Raw genomic sequence first — 17,659 nt, 5'->3', positions numbered from 1 at the left:
GGGGAGCTGCAGCAGCCTTCTGCGCAGAGGAACTATGGGACAGTATCCCCAGTCATGACCCCTGGGAAGAGCAGAGACTGTCCAAAGCTGGGGACTAGATCATTTCATCTTCATTTCCTCCCCAAGCCTCCTTCCTTCACTTACCTCTTCCTTTTCTCACCTTCACCCTCTTCATTCATTCATTTGTCCATTCAACAAATATATATTAATCATATACCATACTGAAGCTATGTTTTAGGTACTTGAATTAATCAGTGAACAACAGTGACAAAGCTTCTTCCTGAAGCTTACGGAAATCCATTCATATTACTGTATGTGTATATGAATTTGTCTTCTTTAAAATGGGCCTCCTGAGCTGTTTAGGGCCACCTTCCTCTCCATGTAAAGAAGCCAGCGTCATGCTCCTCTGGGTTGTCCAGCCTTTCCTTCAATTATTCGAGAAACTTCGATGTACTCCCACTAATCTCCCTGCCTCTGTAGCACTAAGCTCACTTAAGTGCATGTCTGTCACATGCCACCAAAAGATGCCTGTTAAAAAGGCTGACCCCTCAAAGAAAACTGAAAATAACCTCTTGATTATGTTAGGATGCAGGACCAGCCCTAGAGAGGCCTAGGGTCCCATGGCAGGGTTCTCAGAGGCATCTGGATGTCTGGGTCCTGTTCTATTTCTGCAGCCCTAAGGTGGAGAAGGAATATACTTGGCATCCATTGTGTTAGCCTGGAAAGCTGATGTAATAAAGGAAGACTGTTCACGTGTGGTTTCATTTGGATTCTTTTGAAAGCAGAGCCTGAGACAAGAATTGGATGCAAGTGGTTGATGTGGGAAATGAGCCTGGGAAGTGGGACTGTAGAAGTGAGGAAGTGAGACGGGGAGGAAGGGAAAGCCAATGTAAAGACACATCCTCAAAGTTGCAGCTTGATTCTGCTGACCCTTCCAAAAAGTATACCGAATGCCTCCTGGAATGATCCAGCTAAAAAAATGGAGACAGGAGCTTCCATGCACTGGTTCCTATCCTTGCAGTGACTAAGAGTTGTTTGGGAGTGTTAATTTTCTCAGTAAGCCAAGATGCTTGCTCCCCGGCTCTGTGAACAACTCTATTTTGGGAGAAGACCCTTAGCGTGGGGCTTAGGGAATCAGAGCTGCACAGAGCTGTCCGAGAGCAGTGGCTGGAAGCAGGAGAGGTCTGACCGCAGGTGATGCAGACCCAGAGGTGTCTCCAGCAGTGCCTTCCTGAATTTTGTATTTTAAATTGTATAACCTCAGGTTGGGTGAGGTGCTCCTGGCCAGATGAGCTCATCTCTGGCTTATATCCAGAATACTAGCCTCTGTGCATAATTCCAGGATTAAACATGGCGAGAAATCATTGAGCTTCCAGAAATTCTGATGCGATCCTTCTTGGACTTTGCACAGTTTAAGTGGTAATGGTGAGGCTGACTTGGGGACCAATAAGTCTGAACCTCCTTTGGAACATATAATTTTTCTCTATCATGTACCCCAGCTGCACTGACTTCCTTAAACCTTTGATTGGCCCAATGGCATTAAAATGCCTGGCTGTCCTCCAGCCTGGGCCACCACCGGCATTGGTCACCATGGTGGCCAAGCACAAACCTTGCTTTAGAAACTGTTCTATAGGCTCCAAGTCCCATTTAAAGTTCTTCTGTGATGGTTACAGCCAGCAGCAGAATCTGCAACAGTGCCTATCACTTTCCTCCATGAGAGCCTGACTCCATTAAATACTTTGTGGCTGAGGGGATTATCTGAGCTGTCACCATCATGCTTTGTCACCTGTGCACAAACGGCAGGAAATAAATCAGTGAGCCCTGCCAGTTTCCAAGGTCAGACCATGAATATCATGGTATCAGTCATGAATATCACTGAGGAGATGGAGAGAATCGACTCATAAGTCTCCAGCCACACTTAGAGCTTTTCAAGAGACTGAAGAGCCCTCCTGACCTGTGCCTGCTCTTCTGAGCCCTGCACTTCATGAACTGACTTTGCTTAGAGCCATGAGCACCTGTCACTCTCATGAGAGCATACAGCCTGTATCATATGAAACCCGAGAAAGAAAAAGACACCAGCCACTAGGCCTGGCACCCATACCTGCACTGCAGAGTTCCCTCCCCTGCTTAACCCACAATTTCACGGAACACCAGCAACGGACAAGTTTGCTTTGTGAGCACGATGGAGTGAAGTAGAACAAAGCCATGTTGTCATCACGTGTGAGCAAAGACAAAAGCAAGAGCACTGGGACAAACTACAAAAATGGCCAGATAGCCTTTCTCTCTCTGGAAAACATGAGTGGTTGTTGATCTACTATAGCTTTAACCCTGCCCTGGCCCTCCTATCATCTTCTATATAAAATTACTAAGATGCCCAATCATAAAAACTGCCCCCTTTTCTGACAGCTTCTTGTCTAGAGCAAGACCATATTTCCTGGAACTCTTCCCCAAATCACCTAACCCAAGCTCTGATCTCATAAGCCTCAACAGCCTCCTACATGGTTCCTCATGTTTGTGGTGTCCCTTGTTGCAACAAGTGCCAAATAACCCAACTTTGATGGGCCAAAGGTGTGTTGTGGTGGTGTTGACTGGTGGCGCTGACAGGCCCAAAGGGAAGATGGCCTGCACTGATCTGCTGCACAGGAGGGGCCCCTGGGTGCCCATCACATCAGCTGCAGAAGTGCTCCTCTAACCATTTGGCAAGGTGATCTGGGCTCTGATCCTGCAGGGGACATTGGTTGGTTGGCTCATGTGGCAGATGTTTTTGGTACCTAGAGTCACATCCCTGGCCCTCTTTGGATTTCAGCATCAGCTCTGGGAACAGGTTTCCATACAGGTTAAACTCATCTTGCACCATGTGAAGGTCAAGTCCACATCTTCATACTTTTCTGCCTTGGGATCTTCTCTGAGGCCTTGGGAACCTGCTCTGCTCCTGTAAGTGCTACCTGAAGGGTGCACTGGAGAAGTCCCCAGGGCAGCCTCCAACTTAAGGGAAGGGACCTGGTAGAAAAATGTCCCAGAGTAAGAAGAATCAAGTTTCAGTGCTCACAACGCAAACATTGGCTCTTCCTCTGTCCTGGTCCCGTTCCCACTATTCATTCACTCTTGCTCTCTGGGCTTACCTCCCAAATAAAGCACCTGCATCCAAAACCTTGTTCAGGTATGCTCCTTAGGTTACCCCAAACTAACATCCCTGTCCAGAATCCACCCACCACCATTTCCTCCCTGTAGGATTTCTTAGCCATAATATTATTTTTTACTTTCAGCTCCAATCAGAATTTCCCAAGCTCCCAAGCAACATTTCACAGAGATTGGCTCAGGGGCAGATGCATTCCTCAGTCAGTTTAATCAGTCAGTAAACCTCAGAGCTTTTGCTGGGGGTTCTAGGACATAGACTCAGTCTTTGTCACTGGGCATATAGGGGTGGCGGCTTAAAGATGTCCATACATTTTTGTTGTTGTTGTTATTCATCCCTTTGACAGGTGAGATTTGTTTCCCTTCCTCTCAAATCTGAAGTAATAATGTGTGATTGTTTTGAGCAATGGAGAACAATGGAAGGGGTGCTATATCTGTTCCAGGTCTGGCCTTTAAGGGGACTAGCAGCTTCTGTATTGGTTTCTGGGTGTGCTGAGCCATGCTCAGCAGTATAAGATATACCTGACAGTCCTGCGGCAGAAACCACGCAAAAGGCCCTGGGACTATGTGGAGAGGGGAGGGCAGCTGAGCCCAGCGTGCCAGACACCCCTGCCGAATGGCCCAGCATGTGAGTAAAATTCTTTTGGACCCTCTAGGGTAGACCAGCTACAGTTGAATGCCACCAAGTGACACCACATGAACAAAGGAACTGCCTAGTTGAGCTATTCCCAAACACCTAACCCACAAAATTCTGAGCTATTATAAAATAGTTTTTTTAAGCCATTAAATTTAGTAATAATTTGTTACAGAACAATAGAGCACTAGAGCAGTGTAGTGGCGGGGGGAGGGGGGGAGCGGGGGAGGTCTGGGATTATTGTAGCCAGAAGAGGAGTCTAAAGCCATCAAGTGGCCATCTTGGAAGACCAGGTAATAGAATTAAATCAGGGAAAACCAGGGCAAGTGATGGATCCTTGTGATCCCTTTTGAGTTCTGGATCAAGCCAGACCTGAAGGTAAACTATTCCAGATTTGCCAATATGTGAGTTTATTATTTACCTCTTTTGCCTAAACCAGTTTGGGTCAGGTTGTCTTTTGCTTGTAAACCAAAATATCCTGAATGATCTAGCCCCCCAGTTTTCCTTTATGTTGTGAAGATAATAAAATTTAATTTTGTCTCAGTGTCTGCAATTGTTGAAGGGCAGTTGCCTGATAAGGGTACATTTCAAAGACATCAGAAACCCTGAACCTGGCTACCTGTCAGAATCATCTAGTGGGGCAGCCCGGGTGGCTCAGCTGTTTAGCACCGCCTTCAGCCCAGGGCCTGATCCTGGAGACCTGGGATCGAGTCCCACATTGGGCTCCCTGCATGGAGCCTGCTTCTCCCTCTGCCTGTGTCTCTGCCTCGCTCTCTCTCTCTCTGTCTCTAATGAATAAATAAATAAAATCTTAAAAAAAAAGAATCATCTAGTGATCTTTTTAAAATATGGACACCCTGGCCTCACCTTGTCTGTACCATTTACTGCTTCATGGGAAAAATGAAAATTCAAAGAAAAGGTTTGAGAGTATGAAACCCTAGGTTCTGAGGGGAAGTGAGGGTATATCCACATATCTCAGAGCTCACCTGAGGAGCCAAAGTGAAGCTTCCATACAAGCCCCCACCTCATAGTCTGAGAGATCAGATATGCCCAGATGGAGCCTGGCCAACTTGGGAGAAGAGTAGAGGGGGCGGATGCTGGTATGTGCCATCAGGGGGCTGTCAAGTGCAGGGTGCCTCTGTGCCTCTGAAAGAGGACTCTACCTCCCTGGTCTGCTCTGGAACCCACAGACTGCAGATAAAATGCCAAGCCTTCTGTGGGGGAAGTGTGTGCTTACTTCCTGCCCTCAGCGCTGCTATCATTCCTGTTACCACTTCCAGGCCCTTTGAAGCTTTTCTCCTGAGTCTCTTTGATTAGAACAATGAGTTGTGTTCAGTTCATTTCTGGTCAGCGCACTCTTGGCTGATTTGTGTCCCTGTGGGTGCTATTTGAAAAAAAAAAAAAAAGATTCTACTTTGCACGAAAATTCCTTTTGATCTCAATGAACTAGACTTGTGCAGTCTTCACACACACACACACACACACACACACACACACACACAAATCCTTTCTCCACTTCCTGAGAATCTTTGTCTCCTAGGCCACAGACTCTGAAAGACTGAAAAGTGATGAGGACAAAATCCTCTGAAGTTTGACCTCATATAAAAGCTCTTGGGTGACTGAATTTAAGTTCTATAATTTTTCCTCTCTTGCTTTTACTTCACCTGGCTCTGGGGACACACACACACACACACACACACACACAGAAGATGTCATTACCACATTAGTTCAAGTTCAGTAAACATGCATTATATATCTAACAAAAGTCAGAAAGTGTGCAAAGAACTCTGGGCATAGAGATTGACAAAATTGGATTAGTCTAGTAGAGGGAACGTGTGTGGTCCTTGTAATACAGAGTGGTTGTATTTTGATAGAGCCACATATCCAGCAGCCCAGAAGAGGGGCATTTAGCCCAGCTTAGGAGTTTGGAGAGATGATGCATGAGCAAATCTTGCATGATGGACAAGAACAAGTTGGTGAGAGGAGAGAAGAGTGCTCTGGGCTGAGGGAACAGTGTGGCAAAAGTAGAGACAAGAAAGTGTTGTATTGGGAACTATGTGTTTTTTTGTTTTGTTTTGTTTTAAGATTTTATTTATTTATTCATGAGAGACACACAAAAAGAGGCAAAGACATAGGCAGAGGGATAAGCAGGGTTCCCATAGCGAACCTAATGCGGGACTCAATCCCAGGACCCCGGCATCATGACCTGAGCCAAAGGCAGACGCTCATCCACTGAGCTACCCAGATGCCCCTGGGGACTATGTGTTAGGAGATGGTGTTGTGAATCCAGAGGGTCAGGGCCAGACTAGGAAGGACCTTGTAGGAAGGTTGTTTTGGGAAAGCAGGGCATTGTTTTGAAGGGAATGGGGAGCCATGGAAGGATCTCTGGCAGGGGAATACTTAAACGACATCACTTGGGCTCTAGTGCCAGTTGAAGATGCTTGGATGAGTGAGTCTGAGGTTGCAGAGGAGTGAAGGCTAGAGAAATACTTGGAAATTATCTGAACATAGGTGAATTATATTTTAAGGATCACTGAATGCTGGGCATGTCCTCACAGCAATTTTGGGAAAATAATTGTTATTTACAAATTTAGTTCTATTTTGTGTCCCACTTGGCAAGTACATCAAAAGGCATATTTGTTTCCTTTCCTGGAATTGTTTTTGAACTATCTCTGCCTTCCCAGAAACTGAAGAGTACATATCCAACTCTGTCTGAGTCTGTGCTGACATAGTATTCAGTGAAGATGATATTTTGCAATATTTCTGATTCATGGGTGATTCATCAAGATCATCAGAGCTAACAGTTCAGAAAACACATGGGATAAGGACCTGGAAATGTTCTTGGTGCATAGTAGATATTCAAGGAAAATTTATAGTTTTTTAGTTTGGAAAGTGACCCTAAGAGTTTAGAATTCACTCTGGAAAGAGCATTATAATCTGGGTTTATGGTAGTAAACATATCCCTCAGACATTTAACTTTGTGCTTTGTAAACCTAAAGCCAAGCCATTGAACTTTCTGGGCTTTTCACTGCATGGCATTGCTTTCAGAAAACAGAAATATTTTAACTTTTCCAACTTGCACTCAATGGGTATCAGCCAGATTCTCTTCCCTTCTGTGGTTACTTACAGGACTAAGAGGAAAAAGATTCAAACCAAAGGGTTAGGGGATTTTTGTCTTAAGCCCCTGCCTTATGGAAAAGCCTTGAGAAAATCCAGAGGCCCCTTGACATGATCACATAATAGCTTTCCTACTCATGGGAAACAGATGGTTAACAGGCTGTGACTTGTTTTAAGCAAAATTCCCAAGCATCTTCCTGTATCATATACTCCCATATGATATACAATAAAGAAAAACCACAATAAATCCAATGGGAAGATATGCCCTCTCATTTTTTATAAGCCATGCTTACCTTTTATGTTTTTTTTTTAAGATTTTATTTATTCATTCATGAGAGACACACAGAGAGAGGCAGAGACATAGGCGGAGAAGCAGGCTCCTGCCGGGAGCCCGATGTGGGACTCCATCCCAGGACCCTGGAATCACGACCTGAGCCAAAGGCAGACGCTCAACCACTGAGTCACCCAGGTACCCCTTTATGTTTCTTTATAAAGCAAATAGAAACCTGCCCCTCAGAGACAGGAATAAAAGAAAAGAGTTTTTTGGGATTGTACTTTGGGGCCACAGTTTTTTTCCCAAAAGGTGCATAATAAAAGAGATCAAAACGCTTTTGCTTTGTGGGAGATCTGACCAGTTGTGGTGGTAGAGGGTAATATCCAGATGACCGGCACCTTTATGCCTTCCTCATACCCCAGCATGAGTCAACTGAGCTGGGTCTGGGGCAATTGAGGATTCCTACTTTGGTCACAGGGCAGGAGTTGATTGGATAATACCTTGGGGTTAGGTACGCAGAACTTTATAGGTCTTTAGCTCAGTGTCCTGCCATTTTCATATCATTGTGACTTAAGAAAAGCGGGGGAAGAAAGAAACAGGGCCTGTTCCTGCTTGAGAGAGGAATCATCCCCCCATACAGGCACTGTCACTGGCTATCCATCAAGCAGCTTCCCATCTTCTCTGATCGCAGACCCCAGTTAGGTTCTGGGAGGCAATGTGCCCAGCCTATTCCCTCTTTACTGAGATACCTTCCTGGTCACTTTCCGAGCCTCTCAAGCGGCCAAAGGTGACCACCTGTCACAGTTCTGACCAGTGAGACAGAAGAAGTCCACTGGGAAGAGGGCAGGCGGCAAGGAGGCAGGGAGGACCTCTGCGGAAGAATAGAAGTAAAGATGTTAGGGACGCCTTGGGATGGCTCAGTGGTTGAGCGTCTGCCTTCTGTTCAGGTCGTGATCCCGGGGTCCTGGCATTGAGTCCCGCAGAGGGCTCCCCACAGGGAGCCTGCTTCTCCCTCTGCCTATGTCTCTGCCTCTCTCTGTGTGTCTCATGAATAAATAAATAAAATCTTTAAAAAAAATAAAGATGTTAGAGAGGAGCTTCCTTCTGCTGCTTCTCTTCCTCCCTATTTGGGATTCTGGGGCATGGATGCAGTGTTTGGTGTTGTGGTGGCCTTCCATAATAACAAAGAGCTAGATAGCAGAATCAAAAGCATGGGGGATGCTAAATGGAAGGTTAGGAAGAGTCTGGGTCCTAGATGATGTCTGTGAGTCACTGCACCAAATATAGAACTAGCTACCTTTGGGTTGGGCATGTGAGATAATCAAAGATCTTGATTTCTTTAGCCTCCAGGAATTGGTTCTTCAGTTACTTGCACCTGAACTCATCCAGACTGATAGCGCTAATCTTGGCAGGTCCCAAAGCACCTTGGCCCTTATTTTCACCTAGCTCCATTTGGAAGGTCACCACTTAACTTCGTTTTCTTTGCTCACAAATACTGAGAGGCAATAAAATGTGTAGGTCAAAAGTAAAGGACTTGAAACTAGATGAGCCTGTGGTCTAGCTGCATTGCTCTCTAGCTGTCTGGCTTCAGGAAAATTATCTATTTAAGTCTCACTCTTCTCAACTGTAGAATGGGATAATGTAAAATAGAATAAGAATGGGACCTACTTCACTGGCCTAGTTTGAATATAAGAAGAAATAATGTAAATAAAGAGCTTAGCACAGGCTTTACACTTGTGGTTATTACTGTTATTTCTGATGATAGTACATATATTTGTTCACAGATACCTTACTGTCTCTTGCCCATATGGTATCCAGAGTCTTTTATATCTGATTTTTCTCCCAACTCTTGAAATTTCACTCTTCTATATCACAACTCCTGGATTTTTCTTCTCCATAATATAATCCACAGAATCAGGAATCCAGCCCTATGGTAATGGTAAGGGCAAAAACAGGGAAGTATGGATCATGGCTCCTTGCTAAAACAAAATGCCTATTGCTTAGTCTGGAATAGAAGTCTACCATAAGCCATATTGAATAGTGACATAGGATAGGAATCATCTTAAGGCAACCTATATTATGTTTCCAACTGGATTCTACCTACAAGGTGGGGGCCAGCTGGGTAGGGACGCTATGCAAGGAAGTGGCAAATGGCTTGGATAAAGGTGCTGGAGACCTACCTGACCAGCTGGGAGGGCCATTACTCAAACAAATATATGAAGGGATGTCATTACTGGGGACAGAGCTGGAAACTTAGGGAGACAGTGGTGGCTCTATCACCATGCAAACCAACCTACCACCTAGAATTATGTGTGAAGCCCCCCATGGAGAGTAGTCAAGGATATTCTAGAAGAGTTGACTGAAGAAGAAAATTATTTTCCCAATGAATAGTAAGAACAGGGACTTCTCATCCTTCCATTACTTTAAGCATCTGACCAACATGGGAAGCAAAACAGGATCTCTCCAAAATAGAAGTCAATAGGCCTCAATTGTATCTCCCATCTGGGTAACCTGAGCTATGGAACTATCTGTCCCTTGTGCATGGTGAAGGCTCACAGACAATGACAGGTGGGGATAGCAGGGTGCAGAGTAAACCCATATATTGCAAGGTAGAGATGGGGTTGGACAGCTCTGGTTCTGTCCGTGACAATGGGGAGAAGGAGGCACTCCAAGTTTTTTGTTTTATCTGGAGCCAGCCTTGGATGTGCCAACATTGACACTTGAAGGGATGTGGTGGGTTAGCAGTCCCAAATATAGATTATAACAGGCAGGAGGCACCCCAGGGTCTGGCATTTAAGCATGTGTTATGGGCCTATGGTGGCTTAGGAGCACAAGGAGTGAGGTTTGTTGGTCTGGTACACCCTTGGTCTCAAGCCAAACTACTGGAAATCCCTCTGGGCCACTTGACTTTTGCTGTTTGTGCTTTGAATCTTGATGAACCTGGATGTCAGGGATGAGAGTCTATGTAAATAACACAGGGGTTATTGTTCTTGCCCACATAAGAGCTTGTATCTGATTGTCTTCAAATCCTGATTGCAAGAGAACTGTGGCAGGAAAGGGAGGGAGTGTGTGCATTGCCCTTTGTGTCTTAACCACAATCACGAAAAACTACAGTGGCAATTTTATCTGTTAGCACAAATTAATCCCACCAGCTTGGCTAAAATGCTTCTTAGCAGCCCTCCTTCCCACGTTGCTGTTCTTACTGCAGCCTGTGGTCTCACTAAAAAGGTTTGTTCTGCCCAAGCCCTGGTGACAACGAAGGGCTCTGGAATCTGTGTGTTTCCAAAGGAAAGAAGGCTGTGGGCTGAATGTCAATGTTTTATATTTTGATTAAGAAATAAAGATTTCGGGGCAGCCCAGGTGGCTCAGTGGTTTAGCATCGCCTTCAGCCCAGGGTGTGATCCTGGAGACCAGGGATCAAGTCCCATGTCAGGCTCCCTGCATGGAGGCTGCTTCTCCTTCTGCCTGTGTCTCTGCCTCTCTCTCTCTCTATCTTTCTCTCTGTCTCATGAATAAATAAATAAAATATTTTTTAAAAAGAAATAAATACTTGTTTATTCCTATTTCTTTCTAAAAAAGATTGAAGTCTGCTTACAGTGAGAATATGATATATATTTTCCCCCTTTTCTTTGCTTTTTGTATTTGCTTTTGTACCAATTTCTTTGGTAATATTTTTCTGTTTTTAAAAAATCTATAATTTACCTCCTTCTACAGCTGGGTCAAAATCTCTACTCCAGGGGGTGGCAAACTACAGTTGTGGGCCAACTCAGTTTTTGAAAATAAAGTTTGATTGAGACACAGCCATACTCATTTGTTTATTATTGTCCATGGCTGCTTTTGTGCTACAGTACAGTTGTGAGTAGTTGTGACAGAGATCATGGGGCCTGTAAAGCGAAAATATGTACCATCTCACCCTGCGTAGGAAAAGTTCACTGACCTTGCTCTAGTCCACAGTCTAAAATAATTTTAACATATCTTGCCTCAGTGAATTTATCCTTACTGACATGATGTGGTGGCAAGAACTTGTGTTAGTTCTCTATGCCGATGTTAGCCTGCTTCCACTGAATGCCCAGTCTCACTGGTATCTATCCAACCTGCGGAGACTTCTCTCTTTTGACTTCTCTCTATTCTGGACAGGAGTTCAGTCCTGTTTCTTGATTTCCATCCTCCAACACAGCACACAATCAGTATATAAGTCTTGGCCAAAAGTTTCAGGTGAGGGATGCCTGGATGGCTCAGTGGTTGAGTGTCTGCCTTTGGCTCAGGCATGATCCTGCGGTCCTGGAAATCAAATCCACATCAGGCTTCCTGCAGGGAGCCTGCTTCTCCCTCTGCCTATGTCTCTGCCTCTCTCTCTCTCTGTGTTTCTCATGATTAAATAAAATCTTAAAAAAAAAGAGTTTCAGGTGAAAATAAGATGACACCTTTATAGTGAGGACTAAAATAAGGTGACACACTTTATTAGTCACCTAACCCTGAAAATCCCTCTGGCAACCTCTCTGCCCCCAGTGGAAATACTCCCTGGATCATCTTGCTCTTCAGGACTTTACCATATTGTTTGGCCGATCTCCTCCTCAATACCTACCTTATATCTAAGTGCCCCTCAATCATGGAGAACAACCATGCTCTCTGCTCTTAGCTTACATAATGTATTTGCACACCCGCCAACACTGGTATGTACCAGTTATTGCACAATAACTAAAATATAAAAGGGAACATTGTGTGTGTGTGAGAGAGAGAGAGAGAGAGAGACTCAGGAGGAACCTAGGCTTTCCGACGCTTCAGGTTTCTACAAGGAGGGATATCAGTTCTTGGAATACTTGTGGCCTCTCGCTAACCCTCATTCATTCTTCCCCAAGAAGGAAGGATGTCTAATATTAATGATATGTTTGAGATAAGGACTGAGCAGTTTGCTCCTTCCTCAGTCTCTCCCTTCCTGAGACACAGCTGCCTAGAGGCCCATATTCTGGTCTTGCAGTTCAGTGCAATAAGTTCAGCTCAGGGAAGTAGGGCATCTGGTACATGGCGGGCAACTACTGATAAAGAGTGGAATTTGACGAGCAGAATAACTCCCATAGGTAGAAGCTTCTGGAGGCCTAGGCCATGTATGTTAAGGTGAGTTTCCCTTAGGAGACACTGAAATAAGGATTTGAGTATAAGTGGTTTACCTGGAAAGTGAGTTTGGGAAGCACCAGTGAGGGGGTGGGAAGGGAATATAGCCAATTAAAAATGTATTATCAAGCCAGCTACCACTGTGGGTGATGAGAGTATAATCCCACAGGATCTGAGAAATGGTGTGGAATTTGCATGTCAGCATTATCCTACTGGAGAGGTGAGGGAACTGAGGTATCTATACTCTTAGCAGTCATTGATTGAGGACTGCTCCTTACAGGTGACTTTCTGGCCTGCCCCACATCATAAAGCAGCCTTCTTCAGCTTTAGGAAAAACCCTCAAGCAAAGAAATGCAGATAATAACAGTTGGGAGTTCTTCAGGAGCTCCCTGAATCTATTAACACCAGAGGGAAGTGAGTGGGGCCAGAATACTGTGTCACTACCAGAGACTCCAATGTCAAAGGGTGAATTTGGCATCTCCTTCTTTTCTTAAAAAAAGATTTTATTTATTTATTCATGAAAGACACAGAGGTGGGTGGGGAGCAGAGACACAGGCAGAGGGAGAAGCAGGCTCTATGCAAGGAGCCCGATGTGGAACTCGATCCCGAGACTCCAGGATCATGCCCTGGGCCGAAGGCAGGCACTAAACCACTGAGCCACCCAGGGATTCCCTTAGCATCTCCTTCTTAGTTAGTTGTGCTTTACCTTTATTGTGTGACTTAAGGATTGAAGGAGTCAAATTTTGGGCTTTGGCAGGATTTGTTTTCTGATCATCTATTCTTATGCCTGGCTATTATATGTGACTATTTTCAGAGGTTATGGGTCTTGGCCCATCTCCCAATAGTCTCCTATAGCTTCCTCTCTGTAGATCCTCTAGATAGGGCTACCTGCCTGGCAGACGCCGGCAGCTTCCTCAAGACAAGGGCTGTATTCCCATGATTAGTAGCAGCATCTCTAGTAGCTCAACCATCTCACATCCATGTGACATGATATTTCTACTCCTCCATACTCTGGATTCCTCCAAGACAGAAGCTAGGGCTGAGAAAAAATTTAAAAATCCAGCAATTAATTGATGTGCTGCTCAGTGCTCCAAAAATCCTTTGGTTAAACCAGTGGTGTTCACTCCATCAAGATTGGTCAGTTGGACTTGGTGATGGAAGGGAATAGAGGGTCAGAAGAAGGAATGGGAGAGTAAGAGAAAAGCTGTCACAGGACCATGGATGCGGGAAAAAGCAGCGTTGATCAGAGATGAGAAAATGAGGGAAGCTGTGGACAAGATAAGCAAAATAAGGCGATCACAACACAGGCCAAGCAGCAAAACAACAAAACTAACTCTCCTGGTCAAAAGAATAGAACTAGTCAACAGAAAGAGAAAAAGGAAAAGTGTGGAGGGAAGAGAGGAAAAGGTATTACATTGGACAAGGAGTGTTGTCCAACATCCTACAGGATCAAACCATCTTGCTATGTGGATTCAAAAAAGAGATCTGTGAGAAGCAAAGAGTAGTCCAAGAACTGGTCCGGTGGGCATTCTCCTAGTTCCAAGTAGCAACAGAAGACTGCTGGAATAGTTTAAACCTTAGCTATTCAACATGAGAGACACCTAACTCTGGGAAACGAATAAGGGGTGGTGGAAAGGGAGGTGGGCGGGGGGTTGAGGTGACTGGGTGATGGGCACTGAAGGGGGGGGCACTTGACGGGATGAGCACTGGGTGTCATGCTATATGTTGGCAAATTGAACTCCAATAAAAAATATACAAAAAAAATTTTAAAAATAAAATGTGAGTGCTCGCTTCGGCAGCACATATACTAAAAAAAAAATAAAATGTGAAAAAAAACTTGAAAAAAAAATAAACCTTAGCTATTCAGATAGTGGTCCATAGACCAGCATCAGCATCCCCTGGGAGCTCATTAGGAATGCAGAATCTCAGGCCCCACCCCAGACCTACCAAATCAGAGTCTGTATCTTAACAGAATCCCCATGACTTGTGATCACAGTGAAATTTGAGGAGCATTGGATTAAACGAAAGTATTATGGGATGTCTCACAGGCTCTGAGGACAGGGGTCTAGCAAGACCTCAAGAACAAACTAGAACCAGCAACCTGAATACTAACAAGGTGTCCCATCTATCTACTCCTGAACAATAAAGTCCAGTCAGGAGCTTGAATTCCTGAAAACCACAAAGTTCCATCACAAAAGTGGAGATCACACTCTTGGAAATAAAATCTTTCAAATGCCAGGTTTCTCTACTTTTAAAATGATCATTATGGACAAAATTAAAGCAGAGTCCATAGAGAACAGAAATTTGAACACTTGATTACACTATGAGGAGAAGGTTGAATTTCTTTTAGAACTAAATGGAGACATCTGTTTTGTTTAAATTAAGGATCTGTAAGTACCAGCTAGGGACAGAGTTGACAGCCATTTCTACAATAAAGTAATAAATCATGGGGATGGTTAAGGAAGCAAGGAACCCCATATTCTTGCTTTGTTAAACCAATTAAGCAATAAGCCATCTGGGTCCTTTTGTTAATTACTGTCAAACACAACTTACACAATTGAATTCAGCCTTTTATTTAATAATATTAATTTATTCCAGCAACTTCAAACACTCACAATGCCAATAATTAAGTTTACTTAAAAAAATAGAGGTCTTGTTTAATTTTTAGTTTGCAACTATTAATACCATTTACAGGGTTGCCATCTGAGAACTTTTAGCTCCGTCTCAGCCTCAGGATGTTAGGAGAATTTGTTTTAAATATAGAATGTCTGAAGGAAGCAGACAGTGGCTAAAATCTCTTCTCTCAATGGGCTGATGAATCTATCGAGATCAGCACTACCCAATAGAACTATTTGCAGTGATAGAATGTTCTATATCTGTGCTCTCCAATACAGTAGCCACTAGGCACAAGCAGCTATTAAGCACTAGAAATGTGACCAGTACAACTGAGAAACTGAGTTTTAATTTTTATTAAAAATTAACATTTAATTTAACATTTAAATAGCCACATGTGGCTAATAGCTACTGTAGACAGCACAGGTCTGGAGTGTATTCTGAGGAAGGAAAAATGCAGTGGGCTATTGACTTAAGCTGATGGAAAAAGAATACATAATTATGATAGGCATTGCTTAGAAACCCTCACTTCCTACCTAGTTTTTCTTATTTGAAACACTCTAAATTCCGAGACAGCCCAGAGGAGATAATATCTTTGAAGGGAGGTTTCTAAGCTGACCGTGTAGAGATCAAACTCTACTTAGAGGAGAAACAGGGGGATAAATGGTGTCTTCTTAACAGTACAATCAACTTCACTCAACAGCTCCCTATGGCCAAACTAAGTAGGCCAGGTCACAGCAAGGAGAGCCCTTCAGCTCTTGCTAGCACTGGCTCTGCTCTAGCTGAGGCATGTTCCTCCCCCAGTTATGAACATTCAACCTGCAGGCACATTTGGGGATCCCAGGCTCAGAAATGGCCACATCAGCCCTAATGGGTATTGATACCCAACTCTTGTTCCTTTCATATGAGTTTTGGCTCAAGTGCAGGCATGTCCCTTCTGGGGAGGCTTGTTTCTTTATGGAGGTTGCTATTTCTGATTCAGTCAATGCAAATCCTATGACAGGGCATCAGGAGAATTTCTCAATTGTATATACTTTGTTACTGGGAATGCTCAGCCCAAGCTGACCCTTCCAATACCAATGATTAAAGAGAAATACATTGCATGAGATTCTGGTTGGGGTTAGCCAAGCTAGAGAAGGGCTAGGGCAGGGAGAATGGAGGTAGAAAGTATGGAGGAAATTCTCATTTACATGAAAACATCCTATTCCAGGTCTGCTGACTTTCCAGCTAAGCTGAGCTGGAGAATTGGGTCAAAGCTCTTCCATCTTCTTTTCAACTCTACTCTTCCTCAGTGGCCTCCCTTTCTTCTTCTGAGCTATGGCTCAGCCAGTGAACATGGAATTTGTCCTAATGAGCTTAATCCAAAGTTTTTGGGATGTCAGGCCATTATATCCTCTTCACACTTGAATTTTCATGGTTGGCTACACAGAGGATCCAAGGTAAGGCCATTTGCAAAAGATTTATCTATTAGATTTATGTATCATTGGAGATGTTGCCAGAGACTGCCCATGCCTCTTTCTTTTGTCAGAGATAAAAAACAATTATCAAGTGCTCAATGGGAAAAAAAAAACCCTAATCTTCCATACTATGTAATGACCATCTACCAGTGATGAAGACAATGAGCAATGATTTTTTTTTTCCTTTTTCTAAAACAGCCAGCAGTCAATGCAATAAGGTGTAAGAAGCAAAGACTTTCTATATTCATTCACGGAGCTTTCTTTTCTACTGTCACCAGAAGCACAAACACAAAAGGGTCTGCTTCATGAAATAAACATGCTCTTTCAGTTCTCTTGGGGCTGAACTGCGATGACTAAACTTCTGTTTTCCCTTTGACAGTCACCGTTCATCCACAGTGTTGACATTGTCAAATCGCCACAGCTGGCTGGCTTTTCCATCACACTGGTGCAAGTACAAATCTTTACTGTTTTCCTGCACCACAGCTTCCATGCATTTTCCAGAAAGAATGTGGACAATCATTCCATTCTGAAAAGAGAAAAAAAAAAAGGAAAAGAAAAGAAAACCAGTCAATTCTCTACAATCAGTCAGCAAAGAAGAATATTTCTAAGCTTTGTGCTCATTATTATAAGAATTATAGAGGTGGTCTGAACTGGCTGATAGGAACTGTAGTATGTTGGCTAATATAAAGTATAATTTAGGGATGCTTGGGTGGCTCAGCAGTTGAGTGTCTGCCTTCGGCTCAGGGCATGATCCTGGAGTTCTGTGATCAAGTCTCACATCTGGCTCCTTCGCATGGAGCCTGATTTTCCCTCTGCCTATGTCTCTGCCTCTCTCTTTCTGTGTCTCTCATGAATAAATAAAAAGAATAATAAAAAGATTTTAAGAATCTTTAAAAATATAAAGATTTTTATATTTAAATCTTTAAAAATATAAAGTATAATTTAGGTAGCCCTAAAAATAAATATTATTTGGAAGCTTGAGGTCACTAATTAAATTATCTTTGTTGAGATTGTATAATTGTGCCAATTCTTAGAGAGTTGTGGTTAGTAGCATGCCAGTGTACAGAGCATGTTCAGTCTTTATACCATATTGGAGACATTCACTGTTATCCTTGTCTTGTATATTTTTGCTTTCGAAAAGATTTTAATCTGGTCTCTGCCCACTCTGGATCCTGCAATTTAGTACTGCTGCCACCAGGTTGCAGTAGAAAGTGAAAGCTCAAGGATATATAAAGGGCCTAAGTCAGTCATGTTTGAAGGATGATAGCCGCTTCCTACTCAAAAGCGACCAGATTTAATATTGAATCTGGCTATCCT

At 43.6% G+C, this 17,659-nt stretch overlaps 1 protein-coding gene across 2 annotated transcripts in view; it reads right to left on the bottom strand.

Annotated features, from left to right (window-relative positions):
- Positions 1 to 14,829: 14,829 nt before the first annotated feature.
- The window catches only part of GALNT15 (polypeptide N-acetylgalactosaminyltransferase 15), a 48,411-nt gene continuing 45,581 nt past the window's right edge, over positions 14,830 to 17,659 (bottom strand). For both annotated transcript variants that reach the window (XM_072792866.1, XM_072792867.1), the window contains one exon: positions 14,830 to 16,868. In XM_072792866.1, the coding sequence (XP_072648967.1) occupies positions 16,722 to 16,868 (147 nt within the window). In that variant the 3' untranslated portion in view covers positions 14,830 to 16,721. The remainder of the gene's footprint in view (positions 16,869 to 17,659) is intronic.

This window comes from Canis lupus, chromosome 22 (genome assembly GCF_048164855.1).
Source record: "Canis lupus baileyi chromosome 22, mCanLup2.hap1, whole genome shotgun sequence".
In the NCBI taxonomy this organism is placed as follows: domain Eukaryota; kingdom Metazoa; phylum Chordata; class Mammalia; order Carnivora; family Canidae; genus Canis; species Canis lupus.
Note: the sequence above shows the minus strand (reverse complement) of the source record. Positions and strands in the feature narration are given on the sequence as shown.